Source organism: Centropristis striata, chromosome 1 (genome assembly GCF_030273125.1).
Source record: "Centropristis striata isolate RG_2023a ecotype Rhode Island chromosome 1, C.striata_1.0, whole genome shotgun sequence".
Classification (NCBI taxonomy): Eukaryota; Metazoa; Chordata; class Actinopteri; order Perciformes; family Serranidae; genus Centropristis; species Centropristis striata.
The window spans coordinates 36,559,313-36,579,916 of record NC_081517.1 but is presented as its reverse complement, the minus strand read 5'-3'; the positions used below and the strand labels follow the sequence as shown (position 1 = coordinate 36,579,916).

General features: G+C 38.8%; 2 protein-coding genes across 2 annotated transcripts; both read left to right on the top strand.

Moving 5' to 3' along the window:
- The first annotated feature begins 1,573 nt into the window (after positions 1-1,573).
- LOC131977485 (solute carrier family 22 member 7-like) lies at positions 1,574-10,543 on the top strand. The gene is made up of 10 exons (XM_059340812.1): positions 1,574-2,495; positions 5,815-5,918; positions 7,077-7,231; positions 7,638-7,806; positions 7,900-8,023; positions 8,874-8,983; positions 9,213-9,427; positions 9,516-9,624; positions 9,726-9,932; positions 10,205-10,543. The coding sequence occupies exons 1-10, from the start codon at positions 2,115-2,117 to the stop codon at positions 10,236-10,238; spliced, it is 1,608 nt and encodes a 535-aa protein (XP_059196795.1). The 5' UTR covers positions 1,574-2,114; the 3' UTR covers positions 10,239-10,543.
- Positions 10,544-13,807: 3,264 nt separating this feature from the next.
- Positions 13,808-18,852, top strand: LOC131977507 (solute carrier family 22 member 7-like). The gene is made up of 10 exons (XM_059340851.1): positions 13,808-14,367; positions 14,482-14,585; positions 15,797-15,951; positions 16,063-16,231; positions 16,447-16,570; positions 16,659-16,768; positions 17,773-17,987; positions 18,083-18,191; positions 18,409-18,615; positions 18,699-18,852. The coding sequence occupies exons 1-10, from the start codon at positions 13,987-13,989 to the stop codon at positions 18,739-18,741; spliced, it is 1,617 nt and encodes a 538-aa protein (XP_059196834.1). The 5' UTR covers positions 13,808-13,986; the 3' UTR covers positions 18,742-18,852.
- The last annotated feature ends 1,752 nt before the right edge of the window (positions 18,853-20,604 follow it).

The window sequence follows — 20,604 nt, the reverse complement described above, 5'->3', positions numbered from 1 at the left end:
CTAAACCATCATCAAGCCTTACTTTGGTGCTACAGGAGTTTCTGTTTCCTAGTATGGCAGTAACTTCAGTATGTTGACTCTCTGCCATGGAATCAGGGAGTCAGTCTCCTTGACAAACGGGTGAACTCTTGGTCTGGGGGATGACCCCTGCATGGACTGAGCTCCAGCGGATTAGATGTTTCCACACAATTAGAGTGCCTTAGCTCAAACACTTATGACTAACATGCACCTGTTTTAAACAGCCTCCATACATCACATTTTATTACTCATGTCAGGCACTTTGCAACAGAACACGTATTGACTGCGTAAACAGCGTGCAACAATATAAACCCACAGAAATCAATGCACTTGTTGACTAAGTTATAATTGGTGCAGCAGCAATTTTCTGTTAAATAGTTTCTTGTAGCTGAGAACAACAGAATCTCAATGAAAAGAATAAACAGCAAAACACTATGTTACTGATATACTAAATTAAGCCTGCTCCTTCCTCCATTAGAGGTGTCCATCAAATCCAAAAAAAGGCAAACAATATCATTAATGAATCACACAGAAGTAGGGAAACAAAGCTCATGCTACAAGAAAGCAGCTTTTAAAAAAGTGAAGGATGATCAAAGAAACAAGGAGCTACATCATCCACTACTTACAGTCATCATCCATGAAGTAACTGCAAAAGACAAAACGTTTGTCCCACCAAAAAGAAAAAGCCTTCTTAGTTGATATCCAGAATTACAGACTTCACACCCTGCTGCTTCTCAGTGCTTGACTGTAGAGAAGAGACGGCAGATGTTCAGGTTCAGGTCTGACCACCTTGCTCATAGTGCAGCCTTGCTCATTCATGTATGCTAGGGTATTTAAAGAGAGAGAAGAAAAGGTGTTCCTGCCCCCAACCCTCTTTAGACACAGCTCAGTTAGCATCATGCAGCAGCAGCAAGTTCACATAATGAACCTCCTCATGAGACACTGAAGATGTGCCTTCAGTTTTGTGTCAGTGCAGGTTTTTTTGCATTTAATAATAACTTCACTGGTTAACGACTGAAAGAATTACAGAGAAATTAACAAAATGCTCTCTATAAAAACTCAACAAAAATGCACTGCATGCTGCTTTTGAACCACTAAAGTTTCACGTTGCATTAATAAGAATTTGCTGATTGCTGTTAAATTGGGTTCTGGAACAAGGTTGATAGATTTCAGGGTTGAAATGACACATTATAAAACCGCTGTAGAGTAAATAGATGAGGTAAGACTGCTGTTCTTTGACAGGATGCCCGTACATGGAACTAAATCACAGTTTTAAACTGTGGTTTGCAGAAGTAATGTGGGCATGGAGGAAATACTCTGCTACTCTCTAGTACAGACACCGATAATCAAATATTCACTGATATTAATTATTACCATTTAGATTTAAATTCATAGTCCCGTTATGCATTATTTAATTGTTGTTGTTTTTAAAAGATTTGTTTTCTTGCAGCAAAGTATGGGACTCATTCAACACAACAGCTGGAAAATAGAAAAATGCATTTGGTGGAAGTAACTGAAATGGACTGAATGGCAATTAAAAATGAATCAAATACAGGCAGCAGCCAAATGTAACACTGTGGTTGTAGGAGAAAAAGAGAATATGCAGCATCATGCGTGAACAAAAATAAATTCTGAACAGGTTGTGCTAGGAGAGAATTAACACAGAGAAACTGACAAACATTCACACTTACATTCACAGCTACAGGCAGTTTAGAGTCAACAATTAACCTGCATGACTTTGGATTGTGGGAGGAAGCCAAAGAATTGTTTTTATATATCTTTTTATAAATATTTTGTATCTATTTGAGGTCATTTTATGTCTTTTCTGGATGTCTTTGTAGTCATTTGTGAGTCTTTGTGGTTGTTTCAAGTCTCTCTTTAGTTGTTTTGTTTTTCTTTGTGGTCATTTTGCACTTTTGTAGTTGATCCGTCCCCTCAAGTGACCTTGAAGGTGATGGCAAAGGTGGGCACACTTATGTCTTTTTTTTCATGGATAATAATGATTTACACGGTGCGAGTAAATGTGTCTTCTTAAGCCTTCACATCACCGTGGGAACATTTAGTCTTTTGACGACCTCTGAAGCCACAGCAGCAAAATGAAATTTGACAGCATACTGTCAGAAATTAATGGATTTGGAAAATTCCAAATCAAGCTAGTCCTGATTCAGATCCTCTCTCGAGTTACTTTGCCATGTCACTTCCTGCTCAATAACTTCATGGCAGCTGTTCCTTCTCACCACTGTAACATCGTCGATCTGGATGATGGCGCCGTCTTCAGGAATTTAACTCGAGAACAGAAACTGGCTGTCTTTGTTCCAGCAGAGCAGGACGGGACTCCGAGCTCCTGCCAGATGTTTGCAAAGCCCCAATACCAACATCTGTCAGGCTCAAACACGAGTGAGGACGCATTTACTGTTCAGTGTGAGAACGGATGGGTGTACGACAACAGCACATTTAAATCCACTTTGGCAACAGAGGTAAGTGTCTTCAATTAATAGGACAGGTTTTATTTTGTACTATATGTTTTAATTAAATATTATGTTCCCTAGAGAAATTAAACACATCAGCATCTGTAATTTGTGAAATGACAAACCTGGTCTCACAAAAATCTGTGGAATAGCCACGGAATAACTCAAATTTCCGTGAAACTGACAGGGATTTCGCTACAATGCAAGTTAATGACGTCATATCCCGTGGCTATTCCATGGATATTTTTTCCTATTGGTTTGTTCCAAGTCACATGACTTTTAAGGTCCCGGCAGTCAGAACAAAAAACATGGCCGACAGTTCTGTCATTTTTAGTGAAAAAATCAATATTTTGACTTAGTTTCTGCATAAAAATGGATTTTGATCACATTTCTAGCAAGAAATATATGTTTTATTTTCTAAATATTCACTCAGTGAATGTACATAATCACTTTGTATGTTGGAATAGCCACGGGATATGACTGTCATTAACTTGCATTGTAGCGAAATCCGTGTCAGTTTCACGGAAATTTGAGTGATTCCGTGGCTATTCCATGGACTTTGAGTTAAGCAAATCCGTGGCTATTTCACGGATTCCTGTGAGAGCATGTTGGAAATGACTCATACATAGAGGTAAGGAAAAAACATATATCTTGGGGTGAGATGTTTTTTGTTTTTTTCCCCACCAACTGTTATTGGGGGCTGCACGGTGGTGTAGTGGGTTAGCACTCTTGCCTCACAGCAAGAGGGTTGCTGGTTCAATTCCAGCATGCCTTCCAGTCTTCTGTGTGGAGTTTGCACGTTCTCCCCGTGTCAGCATGTGTTCTCACGGTTCTCCGGCTTCCTCCCACAGTCCAAAAACATGCACTTAATTTAATTAAATTTAATTGGTGACTCTAAATTGCCCGTAGAATGAGAGTGTGATTGTCTGTCTAAGTAATCAGCTCCAGCCCCCCGCGACCCGAGTGTGGATAAGCGGTTAAGGATAATGAATGAATTGTTATTGGTGAAAAGCATGAATACACAAACACAGCGCTTAATATACAGTTCACCGTTTTCCCCACATTTTTCATACCCCCTTCCCCCTAGAACTAATCTTCAAAATAACCAAAAACAACAACAAACATCAAAAAACATTACATGAATAGACAAAAAAAATGTAATTAAAAATGAGAGAGAAAAATAAATACATTTAAAAAAATAAATAAAATACAGTATCTCACAAAAGTGAGTACACCCCTCTCATTTCTGCAATGTTTTAATTATATCTTGTCATGGGACAACACTGAAGAAATGACACTTTGATACAATGTGAAGTAGTCACTGTAGAGCTTGGATAGCAAAGTAAATTTATTGTTACTTCAAAGTAACTCAAAATACAACAATGTATGTGTAAAATGCTGGCAACAAAAGTGAGTACACCCCAAGTGAAAATCTCAAAATTAAGCCAAAATTGGGACCAATTAGGCATTTTTCCTCCCTGTGTAATGCGACTAGTTAGTGTAACAAGGTGTCAGGTGTGATTGGGGAGCAGGTGTATTAAATTAGGTATTTTCACTCTCATACTGGTCACAGGAAGTTCAACATGGCACCTCATGGCAAAGAACTCTCTGAGGATCTAAAAAAAAAAGAATTATTGCTCTACATAAAGATGGCCTAGGCTATAAGAAGATTGCCAACACCCTGAAACTGAGCTGTAGCACGGTGGCTAAGACCATACAGCGGTTTAAGAGGACAAGTTCCATTCAAAACAGGCCTCGCCATGGTCGACCAAAGAAGTTGAGTGCGCGCGCTCAGCGTCATATTCAGAGGTTGGCTTTGGAGAACAGGCGTATGAGTGCAGCCAGCATTGCTGTAGAGGTTGAAGGGGTGGGGGGTCAGTCTGTCAGTGCTCAGACCATACGCCGCACACTTTATTCAATTGGTCTGCATGGCTGTCGTCCCAGGAAAAAGCCTCTTCTAAAAAAGATGCACAAGAAAGCTCGCAAAAGGTTTGCTGACGACAAGCAGACTAAGGATATGGGTTACTGGAACCATGTCCTGTGGTCTGATGAAACCAAAATAAACATATTTGGTTCAGATGGTGTCCAGCGTGTGTGGCGGCAACCAGGTGAAGAGTACAAAGACAAGTGTGTCTTGCCTACAGTCAAGCATGATGGTGGTAGCGTCATGGTCTGGGGCTGTATGAGTGCTGCTGGCACTGGGGAGCTACAGTTCATTGAGGGAACAATGAAAGCCAACATGTACTGTGGAATACTGAAGCAGAGCATGATCCCCTCCCTCTGTAAACTGGGCCGCGGAGCAGTATTCCAACACGATAACAACCCCAAACACACCTCCAAGACGACCACTGCCTTCCTAAAGAAACTGAGGGTGAAGGTGATGGACTGGGCAAGCATGTCCCCAGACCTAAACCCTATTGAACATCTGTGGGGCATCCTCAAACGGCAGGTGGAGGAGCGCAAGGTCTCCAACATCCACCAGCTCCGTGATGTCATCATGGAAGAGTGGAAGAGGATTCCGGCTGCGACCTGTGAAGCTCTGGTGAACTCCATGCCTAAAAGGGTTACGGCGGTGCTGGAAAATAATGGTGGCCACACAAAATATTGACATTTGGGTCCAATTTTGACATTTACAGTTGGGGTGTACTCACTTTTGTTGCCAGCATTTTACACATTCATTGTTGTATTTTGAGTTACTTTGAAGTAACAATAAATTTACTTTGCTATCCAAGCTCTACAGTGACTACTTAACATTGTATCAAAGTGTCATTTCTTCAGTGTTGTCCCATGACAAGATATAATTAAAACATTACAGAAATGAGAGGGGTGTACTCACTTTTGTGAGATACTGTAGATAAAATAAAATTAAAAAAGGGAAAAAAGGAAATGAAAAAATACATTGTTAGCGCAAGTCATCCAAACTAATAAAATTGCATGGACACAAAACCCACTACAGGGGCTATATCCACCATTAAGAATCATCATCTTATTAATTATTTTATCAGAAATGAGTGCATTACATAAACGGTAAAAAAAAAAAAGGTTCCTTAATGTTTTAATTCATTCTCTTCTACTTCAGATTGAGTGGATGTGACAGCTCGAGTGTGCACCTTAAGTTGCATTGGTGAAATCAGTCCGTGCACCATAAATAGATCAGAATTGGATTGGGGGCGGGGCTTTTAAATCATGATGTTGGGCTCAGCGGTCAACGACCGTCAGCCCAACACTATTAAACCAAGTAAAAAACTGCCAAATTAAAGTAGTTCAACTTCCATTATGGACAACTGTGAAATTATTTATTTTAACGCATTCAATGGTTTCTTTGCAGTGGGATCTAGTGTGCAGCAGAAAAGGGATGAACAAGGCAACAGCCACTATTTTCTTCATTGGCGTTATGATTGGGTCCCCTTTATTTGGGTTTCTCAGTGACAGGTGAGATTGTTAATTAATTTAATATGTCTAAAATGTCTCTGACTCTCTGGTTAAAGATTAAAGGGGCACTACAATGATTTTACACCTGCAGTTCAGTTCACTCTGCATGAAGATTTCTGTTCATTAACTTTATTATTGTCTTCACATCAACTAATTTTTTTTCCACCTGGGTCAAAATTGTTCCTTAGACACACACACACAGCTGTAGTCATAAAACATCACTTGACATCTTCCCCATCCCTGGACAAAGGGAGCTTTTAGGTCACAGGAAGTTTATGACCATCATCAAAAACAAAATACTGGCAGCTGTGGTTGCCAGAACTTCACTGTAAAAAAAACGTCATTATGTATGACGTTCTCCCAAAGAACCAGCTCTTATAGTTTCACTTGATTAAAATAAACTTCCACTTGAATTACGTTCCCTGCCTAAATAAAGAGCATCTATAAAGTCACAAGCAGAGGTCCCCATCACGCACAGTCAAAATTGACACGGCTTCAAATCATAATAATAGTGTTACTGTTAATATTAATTGAAAATGAGAACTTGTGAAGTTATCGCTTCAGTGCTGATGTTTAGCCACAGGCTGGCGCAGTTATTACATGAACAGTAGATCGGAGGAGGCTCAACCAGGCTCTGTGTTCATGTTCCGGCTCAACAAAACCTTTTGTCCCGGTCGGAGTTAACTGGTCTTATTTTCCAGTTATTGTCCGGCTCTGAGCTTTGTACGGTTTTTCGTTTGCAGATCGTTTCTCCATTTGCAGCGCGTTTGATGATGATGATGCATTTGTCTTTGTTTTTTGCAGCACGTTTTTTAATTTGCACCACGTTCCTCGTTTTGTACCTCGTTTAGACTTGTGTTTGAGTTTGTGATTTTGCATCGTTTCTGTACTTGAAGCTGTTTTCTCAAACTGAGACGTATTGGGCCGTTGCCGTCCGTTTGACCCTTGTCGGCCACCGTACGTTGTGGGACTAATAAAGGAAATCTTAATCATACACTTTATTGTAAATATTTCTATGCATCTATGAGCGAGCTCCTACAACATTTCCTTGTACTTGTACATTGTCAATAAAGATAATCTGATCTAATCTAAATGTGTGGAATGTATCTGTAGTTTTGAAAACAAATATTGCTTTCATCATTTCCTATCTATGAACAGGTTTGGTCGACGGCCACTGCTGTTGGTGTCTTATTTGTCGTCTCTGGTGTTTGCAGTCCTCAGTGCGTTCTCCACGTCGTATGTGATGTTCGTCATCATGAGGTTTTTTACGGGGTTGTCACTCGCAGGAATAAGTATCATCTCTATTGTTCTGAGTGAGTAGGCTCATGCTGAAACAATAACATGAGGAAAATACAGTCATGGAAAAAATGATTAGACCACATTGTTTTCTTCAGTTTCTTGTTTATTTTCATGACTGCTACAACGAACGGTACATTTGTTTGGACAAATATAATGATAACAACAAAAATAGCTCAAAAGACTTTAATTTAAGAGCTGACATCTAGCCATTTTCCATGGTTTTCTTAAAAATTATTTTCAATCAAGAAAACCATGGAAAATGGCTAGATATCAGCTCTTAAACTAAAATCTTATGAGCTATTTTCCTACCAGGCATTAAAATGAACAAGAAATTGAAGAAAAAGGGTGGTCTAATAATTTTTTCCATGACTGTATATATGTTTAGTATTTGTTCACATTTTTAACTGTGCTGATCTCTAGATGTCGAGTGGTTCAGCGTTGAACACAGGACCTTTTCTGGTGTAATCATAAGCCTGGATTGGACACTTGGAAACTGGCTTCTGGCTGGAATTTCATACGGTGTAACTGAGTGGAGGATGCTTATTCTGGCAGTGAGCTCACCCTTGATACTGGCTATCATTGCTTGGAAGTATTTAACTTTCATATTTTACATGTTGCAGCATAAACAGCTAAATCCTATCAGAAGTCAATGACACTGAACTCACCACATTTCTTGCTTCAGGTGGCTTCCAGAGTCTGCGAGGTGGCTCATGGCAAAAGGAAAGGCAGACACTGCTCATCATTACATCATGCAATGTGCCAAGACGAACAACAGAACCACGAGTATGGCCACCATCACACCAACGGTACATTCTCAAGTTTGTCTCTGTAATGTGAAAAAAGTACGGTCAAGTGCAGTATGGTATTGAATGAACTCCAAAGTCCTCTAAACCATTTGACCACAGAGGCCTTTTTAAGCATGTCATTAATGTTTTGAATGTTTTGTTATCCAAGTAGTTGCCGAAACCAAAGATAAAAATACATGTTGAAGAGTAATAAAAGATACATGAAAAGTCAAACAAATGGATATAAATGAGGTAAAGTATTCAGATCCCTTATTTAAGTAAAAGTACTTATACCACACTGTGAAATTACTCCACTACAAGTCCCTCATTCAAAACTATATAAAAGTAAAAGTACAAAAGTATCAGCATTAAAATGTACTTTGTACTCTGTAAATGTACTCTGTAAGTATCAAGAGTAAAAGTACTCGTTATACAGAATGAATCCACTCAGATTGTTCAATATGTTCTAAATTTATTGCTTGGTTATTATTATAATTGATGCATTTATGTAAGTGAGTTTTAATTTTCTCAGGATTGGGCTCACTGTTTTGAGGTTGTTGTTTTTTATGTCTAATCACTTCATAATGTTTTTTTATGTTAAATCTCAACCTGAAATTAAAGTAACTAAAGTTAAAATGTAGTGCTAAATGTAGTGGAGAAATTAGTACAAGATTTGCCTCAAAATGTAGTGGAGTAGAAATAAAATGGAAATCTCAAAATGTTGTTTATACTCACTTCTGCCTTCGTGTCCTTCCTTATTACTACAGCCACTAGAGGGCGCCGCTAATTTGAATCTGCTATATAAACGACATATTGCGTCATTTTTGTGTGGAAATGGTCTCCAATAAACAGTCTGTGTCCTTTCTCATAGAAATTACTGGAATCGTTAGAAGAAGAAACAGAAGATACGAAGTACAGTATTTTGGATCTGTTCAAGACCCCAAATATTAGAAAAATTTCTATATGCTCAGGAATAGTGTGGTAAGTGTCAATATCATGAAATGGGTTTAAAGAATAGTTTTGGGGAGATTTGTTGAAAGTCAGAAAGAAAGTGAATGAGCATATTTCCCAAAATGTGTGAGTGATAATTATCAAACAATTATACATAAAATATCCCACATTTTACAGTCAAAGCCTTGCATCCGTCGCCCTGGGGTTATAATTAGCACATCAGTACAGAAAGTTTCAATGGTTTGTTCCATTTTTTCAGGTATGGAGTTGCATTTACATATTATGGGATAAGTCTGAATATCACTGGGTTTGGACTAAACCCATACCTCACACAATTCATATTTGCATTCATCGAAATGCCGATGAAGATCGGCGTTTACTTCTTCCTGGAGAAAATTGGTAGACGGTCCGGTCAGGCAGGAGCCTTGCTGTTAACTGGTCTCTGTCTCTTCATCAACATGTTTGTTACAACAGGTTATTATGATTATTTTATCAAATCTAATCATTTTTGGGAACATATCTGAAGCTTATCTTGATTAAAAATCTTAACATTCTTCCTTAGACAAGTGGATCATTCGTACGGTTGTGGCCGTCCTTGGAAAATCCATGTCAGAAGCCGCATTCACAATCATGTACCTCTACACAACAGAGTTTTATCCGACAGTCGTACGGTAAGTCAACAACAAGCTCAAACTGCAGACAATGATCTCCTACTCTGTTGTCACATGTTGTACCACAGGTTTACATTAACCTCAGCTCTTTGATTTTTCAGACAGAACGGTGTAGGTTACACCGCTTTTATTGCGCGTCTGGGCGTGTCCATATCTCCACTCATCATGCTATTGGAGGACGTGTGGCATCTCCTCCCTGTAGTCACTTACTGTGCGGTGGCAGTCGTATCCGGTTTAGTGGCTCTACTCCTGCCTGAAACATTAAACGCCACACTGCCAGAGTTCATCGAGGACATTGAGAAACCAAGGTAAAGAGGAAAGGAAAACTACATTTAATTCAATATTAAAAACGCTGTAAATGAGTACTTCCCTGAACTTCACTGCTAAAGAATAATCCAGTTAACCCTGCAAAGCAAAGTGGGTTATTTCAGTAATATGTACAGCTGTCATAACATCTTCCTAAATAATTGACATGTTGTAATCATTTGCAGCTTTCCAAAATAAAATGTCCATGTCCTTTCCTGAACCCAGTAAGTTCATGATAAAATCACTAAGTTAAGTTTTTATATTTATATTTCAGGGGGCAGTCAACAAGGAACAAGGAGATTCAATGATAATCGCACTCATTGATAATGACAGTGATATCTGGCCCATCCCCAGTATATTTGCTATGCAATTTATTAAGTTTAAATTGTTGGAGTTATTTGATTTTAAGTACTGTTTTTGTTGATCTTTTGTATCTCTCCGTCCTGCAATGGAGAGAGAGGGGCCGTCCATTGCTTTTTTTTTTTGGTCCAAAAAGGTTTTGTGTAGCGAATGATCTGGGTATTTCAGGATGGCCTCGAACATCTTGACAGTGCATCTCTCCACCACCTCCTCCAGTGTGTCCAACCTGGCTCCAACCACACAACCAGCTTTTTTGACCAGTCTGTCCAACCTCTATATTTACTGTATATTTACTTGTTGGCAATAAAAATGTACAAGAGGAGAACACCATTGTTGGTTTTTGCTGGAATTGTGTTGCAGTGACGTACGCTCAGGAGACCTGTCATCATGGAAAAAAACAAATACATTAAATGGTTATATTTATCAAATGGTTTGAATCATAAACTCATTTTCCATTTAACTTTGTTTTTTATTAAAAATCGCTGAATGATATCCTTTATTTAACCAGGTAAAAGTCATAGCAGCATAGTGACAAGTTACAACATTTAAACACAGTTAATATAACAACTAGAAAATTTCCTCTGGGGAAATTTTGAAAGGGCCACGGGGGCTACTGCCGGTGTGTGTACACTATGATGAGATTCTTCAGAGATTTCAAACTATGCCCTTTAACTTCAAAATGTGTGTGTGTGTGTGTGTGTGTGTGTGTGTGTGTGTAGGTGTAATTAAAATCACATAAAGTTACCTGTGTGTGTGTGTATGAAGCATGTTTATGCATGTGTGAGGAGTGTGCGCACTTTAGTGCATGTGTGTGTGTGTGTGTGTGTGTGTGTGTGTGTGTGTATCTGTAACTGTAATCACATCAAAGATCAAAGGCAATCAGAGCAGAGTAATCAACAGAATTAACTGCAGCTGTTAATGTTCCGAAAGAGTGACAGCAGCCAGAGGTGGACAGACTCGAATTTCTGGCCTCGAACAGAAAGCATTTTTGGCAAAACCATAATACCTATCATTGATCCGACTTCACTTTGAGCGTCCCGAGTTCTTCCTGAACGTCTACATATGATTTTTTTAAGAAAAATAAAAAAATAGCTTTGTTAGAGCAATCTAAAAAAACTGTTCCATCTTCCTTTTTTCCAAATCTCCCTGCATTTTTAATATGGGAGCCAATGAGGCTGTTGGTGGTGTTGGTGGATCATCTGTGCGTCCTACGCCCAAACTATAACTCTGACAGCTTTACCAGAGGATTGTGAGTGAGAAGACAAATTTTCCTACGTTTCTATGTATAAATTATTTCTGTAGAGTGGAATTTGCGGCCTGGAGCGCAGTTTTCAAATTTATTTTTTGACAGTTTTACCTCTCCCTCAACACTCTGAGCGATGACATCACACACTCTGACACCAACATTCCGTGCAATACACATCCATTATAATCTCAGAATTTCTCCCAAAATTATCATGGTCATTGAACAGGGATTGATAAAAAATATATGACCTATCGAAATGTGGATTAATACACCGATACACAAGACTTGTGTCTACTATTTAAAGTTTAAATGGAGTCTCTAGGTGAAATTATGCCGGAGAAGTAGACGTTTAAAAATCTCCAATTATTGTTCTTTTTCGCTCATTTTTTGTCGGCCGTCCCATTCATTTCAATGCAAAATTTGTATTCTGTAGAGAAAAGTAATAGCACACTGATCCCGATCAAACCGCACGTTTTGATATATAATTTGTCCTGCAACTCTTGTTGTAGGTTGTAGGACTAGTAGCGGGACGAAAATGCGTCCGGAAGAGGAATAAGAAGAAATCCACAGTATAACAGTAGTGCTCGTTGCGATTGCCCTGAGGCCCTAATTAAATACAAATACAGCCATCACAACAACAGTGAAAGAGCTTCAAGTAGAGATTCATAAGGAGCAGTCACACTGACTAAGGGAAATTATTTCTATATCCTTTAGAATCGATTTAAATTCACGGATTGTGATCAACTCAGACAATTTCAATTATTTTTGCAGATTGTTCCATGATAAAGTAGTGGCATAACTAAAAGCTTTCTTACCTAATTCAGTTCTCACTCTTGGCACTAGCATCTGTACAATGATTTGCGAGCGTAGACCATGTTTAGTTTGGTTTCGACATATGTATGCACACAGGTAAGAGGGAAGCAGCCCAAAATACATTTATAGATAAAAACGAATCAATGATACTGCCTGCGAACATACAAAGATGGCATTTCAGCCGTGGCTAAAAATTTTGTAGGCCTGACCCTTTCAATTTCATCCCCTTGTACCGTGGTTATCTTTGGCGAATTGGATGTCAAGTCTTTACCATTTGAAAAGATCATAAGTTTTGATTTCTCCACATTCAATACATCAATAAGTTCAGCTAGATGGGATTGAACCACATCAAAAGCAGATTACAGGTATTGAAGGGTCTGAACTAGTGAAGGGGATGAACAATAAATGACTATCATCTGCATAGAAATGAAATTAGGCATTTGATCCATGATCACAAACATTATTAATGTACAGCGAGAACAAAAGAGGACCCAGGATCGAGCCCTGGGGCACACCTTTTGACACAGGGAGGAAGGCAGAGGAAGATCCAGAAACCTGGATTGTCTTCTCGACAATAAATAATTGGAGAACCAACCAACAGCATGTTCAGAAAGACCAATATTAAAAAGTTTGTTTGCCAAGACGTTATGGTCTACTGTATCAATGCCTTTGATAAATCAATAAAAAGGGCTGCACAATATTTTTATGACCTATTAGTAATGATGGTAGTCTAATTTAGACTAAGTATGCTGTTTTATCTTCATTGTAAGGCTCAAAATAAGTTTTGCGGCTCCATTACAACATTTTTTCTCTTTTTTTCTGTCCAACAATGGCTCTTTTGTTAGTAAATGTTGCCAACCCCTGGTTTAGCTGATGTATATAATATATGTGTGTAATCGGTTTCGTGTGCTCAATGATCTTACAAAGGCAGTGAAGAGGCACTGGGTGAGGCAGGCAGTTCTCTTGCCGCATGGTAGGGGGCACTCATGAGCCCAGAGATTCTTATGCTACTCCGCAGCTACAGAGTAAGTGACAGACTTTTATAACTGAAAAAAGACAAGGAAGACTACAAAAAAGTAACGCACCTAACCCAGCCAGAAATGTGCTGCCCACTGCTCCTAAGCATGGTGTGTTCACTGGGGTGTAAAAAGAATGGGTTAAATGTATGGTTTGAATTTCCCCATTGTGGGAATAATAGGGAGATCTTACTCTTAAACTTAAGTGCTGGACAAAATTAAAACTTTGACCTGCTGATGGCACAACAAGACAAGTCAGGAAATCACCAAAGTCACACTTGATATAGGTAATTATTTGCAGTATTTTGTCTATTTAAATCATAATCTTTAAAGAAACTAGAAAAACTCTACGAGGAGCGTCTTGCTCAATGCAAACCAGTTAAGAAACGGTGAAATGGTGCTCTGCTAGAGGTCACGTTCACACGCATTATTTCTTTATACATTGTCTGTTTGCACTGTCTGCAGGACACATTTACACATTCTCTGAGTTGACCATTAACCAACATCTAACTGTTAGCAAAAGGCTAGTGGCTCACTTTTAGCCAAACACCTTGTGTGCTTTGTGGTATTTTTCTCTGAGCTTCACTCCAAACTGGAAGAGTTGCATCGTTAATTCTAAAGATGAAGTTCGACAATGTGCTGGCAGAGGTGAACGGCTTTGGGAAATTCCAAATAAGGACGATCCTCTTGATGGTGATTCCTCGTATGACTTTGCCTTTTCACTTTCTGCTGAATAATTTCATTGCGGTTATTCCCTCTCACCACTGCGACATCAGCTCTCTGGATGATGGAGGTCTTTTTAGGAATTTATCCCAGGCAGAGAGGCTGGTTGTTAGTATTCCAGTCCAGGAGGATGGGACTCCAGACTCCTGTCTGATGTTTGCAGAGCCTCAGTATCAGCTGCTGCTTAACTCCTCCAACACCACTGAGCTACCCACAGTGCCATGCCAGAACGGATGGGTGTACGATAACACCACCTTTAAGTCTTCGCTGGCCACAGAGGTCAATTTAATTTCTATATTTATATTTCTGTTACAAAGGATCAAGCGAATACAAATCCCAAATGAGCAACTTTATGCGTCACTTTTGTGTCTCTTGTGTGTTTCCCCCTCGTAGTGGGATCTGGTTTGTGATAAGAGAAGAATGAACAAAGCCATGGCAACTGTCTTCTTCATCGGGGTCATGCTTGGAGCCGCAGTACTTGGCTCTCTTAGTGACAGGTAATCATGGCTTTAACTCTCTAATTAGACACATTTGGGTCTATGTGGTTATAAGATACACTTATGAATTGAAAGTATGTTTTTACTATTATATTATTAGTTTGCATTCGTTTCTATGAGTCTACAACTATCCAATGTCTTTTTGCCACTGCAAAATTTTACTAACAACACCTGTAAGGAGTCAAGAATTAAGTTAAAATGTTAGGTTATAGTAATAGGCATGGGAATAATTAATTGATGATTGATTAATCATCATTAAGAATTTGGACGATCATGTGGAATTTTTAAACGATCTGTGTATTTGTTCATTTTATCTATGACTGCGTATCAGCACTCACTGAACTGAAACACAGCCCTAAATGAACAAGCCAATGAGCTGAGAATTAAGTTGGATAAAGTTAGTTTGCAAGCTGAAAGTTGAAATAACAATTATAAAACACACAGAAATAAAAGAGTATTAATTTGAGCAAAACTAGCTTACTGTATAAAACCTTGCTAGCATGAATTCCTAGGTTTAATTTTATCCAAAACTTAAACACAAAACACATTTAAATATGCAAGATTACTGTGAAAACTAAGCTCATGTCTCTGCGGGGGCTAAAACGTAAAACATTGAACTCCTTGAGGTTATCTTTACGGTTTAATCTCAAATGAGTTAGTTTAACGATCCACAGGAAGTCTCTTTTCGTCCTATCAAAATAAAAGCATCCGTTATCAAAACAGGCTTTTGCATAGTATTGTATATATGTCTTTTATTTACATACTGGAGTATGCATAAAAAAACATAGCGATTAATTGATCGTTAATGTATAGATGCTCAAGTTGGCAGGTTTCTTCCAAAAGCCCATCCCTAATTACTAATGCATAAAAGAGTGTGTCAGAGTATCTGAGGACAGACAGAGTACTTATGGACAGTATAATTGGTCTGTCTGCCAATCCCAAAGTTAATACTTAACTATCAGCTGACTAATGTACAGCAAAATGTCTCTGGGTGCATCTCCACGGACATTTAAAACTCTTTACCTAACCTGACCCTTTTCAGATGTAACCCACACTGAGATTATCTATAGACTTCTTTTCATTTTAAACACTGTGGAGACTTTATAGGAAGCAATATACATGGTTGTCTATTGAAGTGTTGCCACACCTTCTCACCTTCTGTTTTTGAATTACCTATTCTACAGACTCATGTATATTCTTTTGTCTCACAGGTTTGGCAGGAGAATAATGCTTCTGGTGTCCTACATAACAACCGCCTTATTTGGATTTGCAAGTGCCTTCTCATATAATTTTGCCATGTTTGCTGCCATGAGGTTTTTCACTGGGTTTGGACTTTCTGGAATAAGTATCATCTCCATCGTCCTTTGTGAGTTTTATGTCTCATAAGTCAGAGGGTATGACTTGTAGATAGAGTGTCAAACATACAAGTACAGGCAAGGATGTTTTAATGGATTTGACTTATTATTTCTCTTTAAAGGTATTGAATGGGTGGACATCAAGCATAGAACTGCAGTTGGCACATTAATGAGCACGGACTGGAGTGTTTTTACTATTGTGCTACCTATTGTGGCCTATTTTGTCACTGACTGGAGGTACCTCACCGCTACAGTAACCGCCCCGCTGCTTCTGGCAATGATCTGCTGGTGGTAAGGAAAAAGTAATAACTGAGCGTTCAGAAATAACAAACCATTTTCTGCCTTTGAGGGGGTTTTTTCAGGTCGAAGTTGCCCTAACAAGTCGTGTGAACATTCAGAACAATTTCACTTTGTTTAAAGATCCTTATTCTCATTAACAGTATGCCTTTATGAAGTTTGACTGAAGTTTGTTTTTGTTTTGTTTTTAAAATCTAACTTTTTCTCAGGTGGGTCCCTGAGTCTGCCAGATGGCTGATAAGTAATGGAAAGATCAACAGAGCTCGTTTTTACTTGAACAAGTGTGCAAACGTGAACGGCAGAGAGCATTTCATCGCTGACCTAAAGCCTGAGGTACAGCATTTCACACAATATTATCACTTCTCATGAGAAATTGATACCCAGTAAGACTGTGACTAAAGCTTCCTTTTTTAATCTCCAGCTTCTTTCCAAGGTAATAATTGTAGAAAATGAAAACAGAAAATATTCCTATTTAGATCTTGTGAGGACCCCCAGAATGAGGAGACTGGCTGTACTCACTGGCATTGTTTGGTAAATACAGTTCTTTGTTTTTCGCTTTAAACATTTGAGCTGTTCACTTTTTATAGCTTTAAAAATGTATAATCTTTACTATCTGCTGTCACTATATACAATAGTTCAACATGAGAATGAAGGTTATGATTTGTAACCCTAGTTCTATAAACACAAACGGAGTCCGCTACTGGTTCTGTAGGTTATAATCTCCTCTCATCCACTAAAATTTGCATAAGCAGAGTTGGCCAAACAGGATGTGCCTACCTGAATAAGTGGGACCTCAAAGTATACACGACAACAGCAACGATGGGGAGGACGATGTTGATGTCACACTCATAAAACAAGCATTAGTCATTTACCTCCCAGGGCAGCTCTTCTTCAACAACATAGAATCACAGTTCAAAGACAACCTCTGCTACTATCTAGCAGCCAAGATACTTCACTCATGCATAAATTAAATAGAAAACAGGTCAAACAAACTGAACCCTGCTGAGACCCAATGCATCTTCTTCAACAAAAACCCACACCTGCAGGGGTTACATCTTAAAACAACATGACCTGGACAAATCACATCAATAACCTAGAACCAAAGGCAAAGATGTCCTGATATATATACCTGGCCATATAAACAGACAGGGCATAGACCACAATGCTCCCATTCATGTCTTCAACACTCATTCCATTGGTCCCACAGCTTGGAGAACACTTCGCCGGAAGGAGAGCGGACAGAAGCTTGCCATTTTTCTATTAACTAGTCAAATGGCCGTGGCAAAGTGTTCAATGTCCATTCTACTCTCATTTTATTCCAATGGTTGGAACACAGCTTTCTGTGTGTCAGTGGAATGTGTCATAGAAATGGTATGATAATAGACTACACTTTAAGATATCCTGAAATAATGAACTCAGAGGAGGATTTTCACACATCAAGACACTGGATTATTGTAGTTAGGTCCATTTAAATGTGTAACAAAAAAAATAAAAGAAAATATTAAATTTCTCTCTCTCTATCTCTCTATTGATAGGTTTGGACTGGCCTTTACATATTACGGAATCAGCTTGAATATCAGTGGATTTGGTGTGAACATTTATCTCACGCAGTTCATCTATGGCACAATTGAACTTCCAGCAAAAGCATTTGTCTTTTTAACTTTGAATAAAATTGGCCGAAGGTTGAATCAGGCGGGTGCTCTCATTATGACTGGACTGTGTATATTCTGCAACATGTTTGTCCCTCAAGGTAAAGTGATCAGTCATGATACTTGTATAGGGTTTTTTTCAAAATGTCCTAAGTGAAGATGGGGTTAATGTCCTTTGACAAACTTTTTTCTGCAGATATGGGGGTGTTTCGGATAACTCTGGGAGCTTTGGGCAAGATGTTCGCAGAGGCATCTTTTACCATTGTTTTTCTGTACACAACAGAGCTTTACCCCACAGTAATGAGGTCAGTAAACTATTGAATATAGACCTTATGTTATACACATTCATAAACAGTATCTATATGCAGAGGCCTGAGAGAGTCCACCAAGATATCTGGATAACAGAATACATTGTTTTAATCCTCATACATCAGTCACTGCTCCAGACTTGGGGGAATTGCAGTTGAGTCTCGAAATTATGTCCTTGATTGTCACAAATGCTTTTTATATGTTTTTACACAGGCAAAATGGATTGGGTTACAGTTCCTTCATGGGCCGTATGGGCGTGTCTGTGTCCCCCCTGATCATACTTCTTGAAGAAGCGTGGGGCCATTTGCCGAGTACTATTTTCTCCTTGATGGCTGTTGTCGCAGGGCTGTCAGCTTCTTTGCTTCCTGAAACAACAAACATCCGTCTACCAGAGACCATTGAGGATGTGGAGGACACACGGTACTGAGCTTCAAATCTGATTGCATCCAGATGTTTAAATGAAAGTTATATTAAAACACCAAAAAATGTCTTTTGTGTTTCAGAAGAAGATCAATCTCCACATCTGACGAGAAATCTCAACCATAAATGTTTTCAAACCAAAAGGTCCATATGCTGAGTTGGAGGGTATATTAGTAATGCTAATGTGTTATAAATAATAAAAGAAAAAAACCTTACTCAGTATAACTTTGCTTTGTGTATTTTTTTCTCTTACTTCCAAACTGTATCTCAGCTGCTGTATTTAATATAATAAAGTCATCCTTCTGTATCCAGTGCAGTACATAGAAAAAAATTGTGTTTTGCTTGATCCAAACAATAAGAATGTATGATGCAACATTCAACAGGAGTGAGCAAGCAAACACTGAACAACACAAGATATGTTCTGAATCCTGTGTGGGTCTATTTGAAGTCACCTGGTAGCAGTTAACAGTAGCACAGTTGCCAAATCTGCATATTATAAATAACTTTGGGCTTGTTTTTCGGCTTCCAAATATTGGCAGTCACAAGTTGCAGTTTTTAGGCGAATGTAAAGTGTAGTTGCTATCAAGTGTCCTCCTTCTCTCATATTGTGGTAGATAAGGTTATCTGTAACAGGTTGTAGTAACTTATTTGAGTGGATGTTTAAGCTGTCTGGATAGCTAGGCACAGGGACAATTATCGAGGCCAGGACAGTAAGAAGCCACATTTTGTGACATCATGGCAGAGAGCCACAGCAGCTCCAACAGGGTCAGATAGCAAACAGAAAACAGGAACAATCTCTACATACTACGTTAAAATAGATCACCTAGGGTCAGCCTGGCTTTGCTAAAGCACGGACAAAAGCTGAAGCAGCCCAAACCAGAGATATCTAAATGGGAAATACAGTTCAAGGTACAGCAAGCCTGTCTTCAAGCAACCCCCAAACATCTTCAGGTAGAAGAAGAAACGGCTCAAGTTCAAGCAGAAATGTTGGAAGCTGGTTTGATTTAATCTAATCTAGGGCCTTTCTCATTTAATAGGTGAACAGTATACTAAAACATGTTTCTAAAAACATTTGAGGCAAGAAATATGCAACGAAGTAACAGAATCTTGATTCATATTTGACCAGCAGTGTGTAGTTTGTCAGTTTGATCGGAGAGATGAGTCCTGTCCATTGTGATGGACAGGACTCAATTGCATTATCTACATTAAGATACAGAGGGAGGTCATCACCTTGTTGTACCCATCATGCAATGCACAACTGGATCTCCTGCTGTCCATAGAAAATGAATAGGATCTGTTAATATACGTCAAAAGACTAGTGGATTTCTACCTTAAGAAAATAAATGCTGTACTCAGTGAGAAGAGCAACATATCTCTGGTGAGATTAGAGTTATTCAAGAAATCCATCATCCAAGATGCAGATCAGTCTTCCCTTACCTACACTCCTTTAGTGTATCTGGTTCCCCAAAAACCACTCAGAGATGATGCAGCTCATTATCACAGTCAAAATCTATGATTACCAATAACTCTGCCTTTCACTGTAACTGTTTTTAATGTGTATGCATGTGCGTGTTTTCCCTGTACTCTGTTTTGTGTTTTCTCTGTACTATGTACTAATAAATAAAGGATAAATGAAAAAAAATGTAATGAACTGAGGAAGATATCCAATAAGATCTGGATCTTCAAGAAAACGCACTCCAAGCCATCTGGGGTCATAGACACCAATCATGTTGGTGCTCTGGTGATCGACCATCCACAGAAAAAGGTTGAGCACCCACAGGGAAGAGCGATCAACAAAATTTCTGTACTAAATTTCATGGCAGTCAGTTTTATTTTGAACACATTTGGTAGGAGTATCACATATTTACCCCACTAAGATTTTCAATGGCTCATACTTTCTTCCATGAGCATGTTTTTAACCTTGAGGCAGTAGTCTACTTAGCAGTATTAAGAAAATCTTAAGTTAGATTGTTTTCAATGCAGAGTATT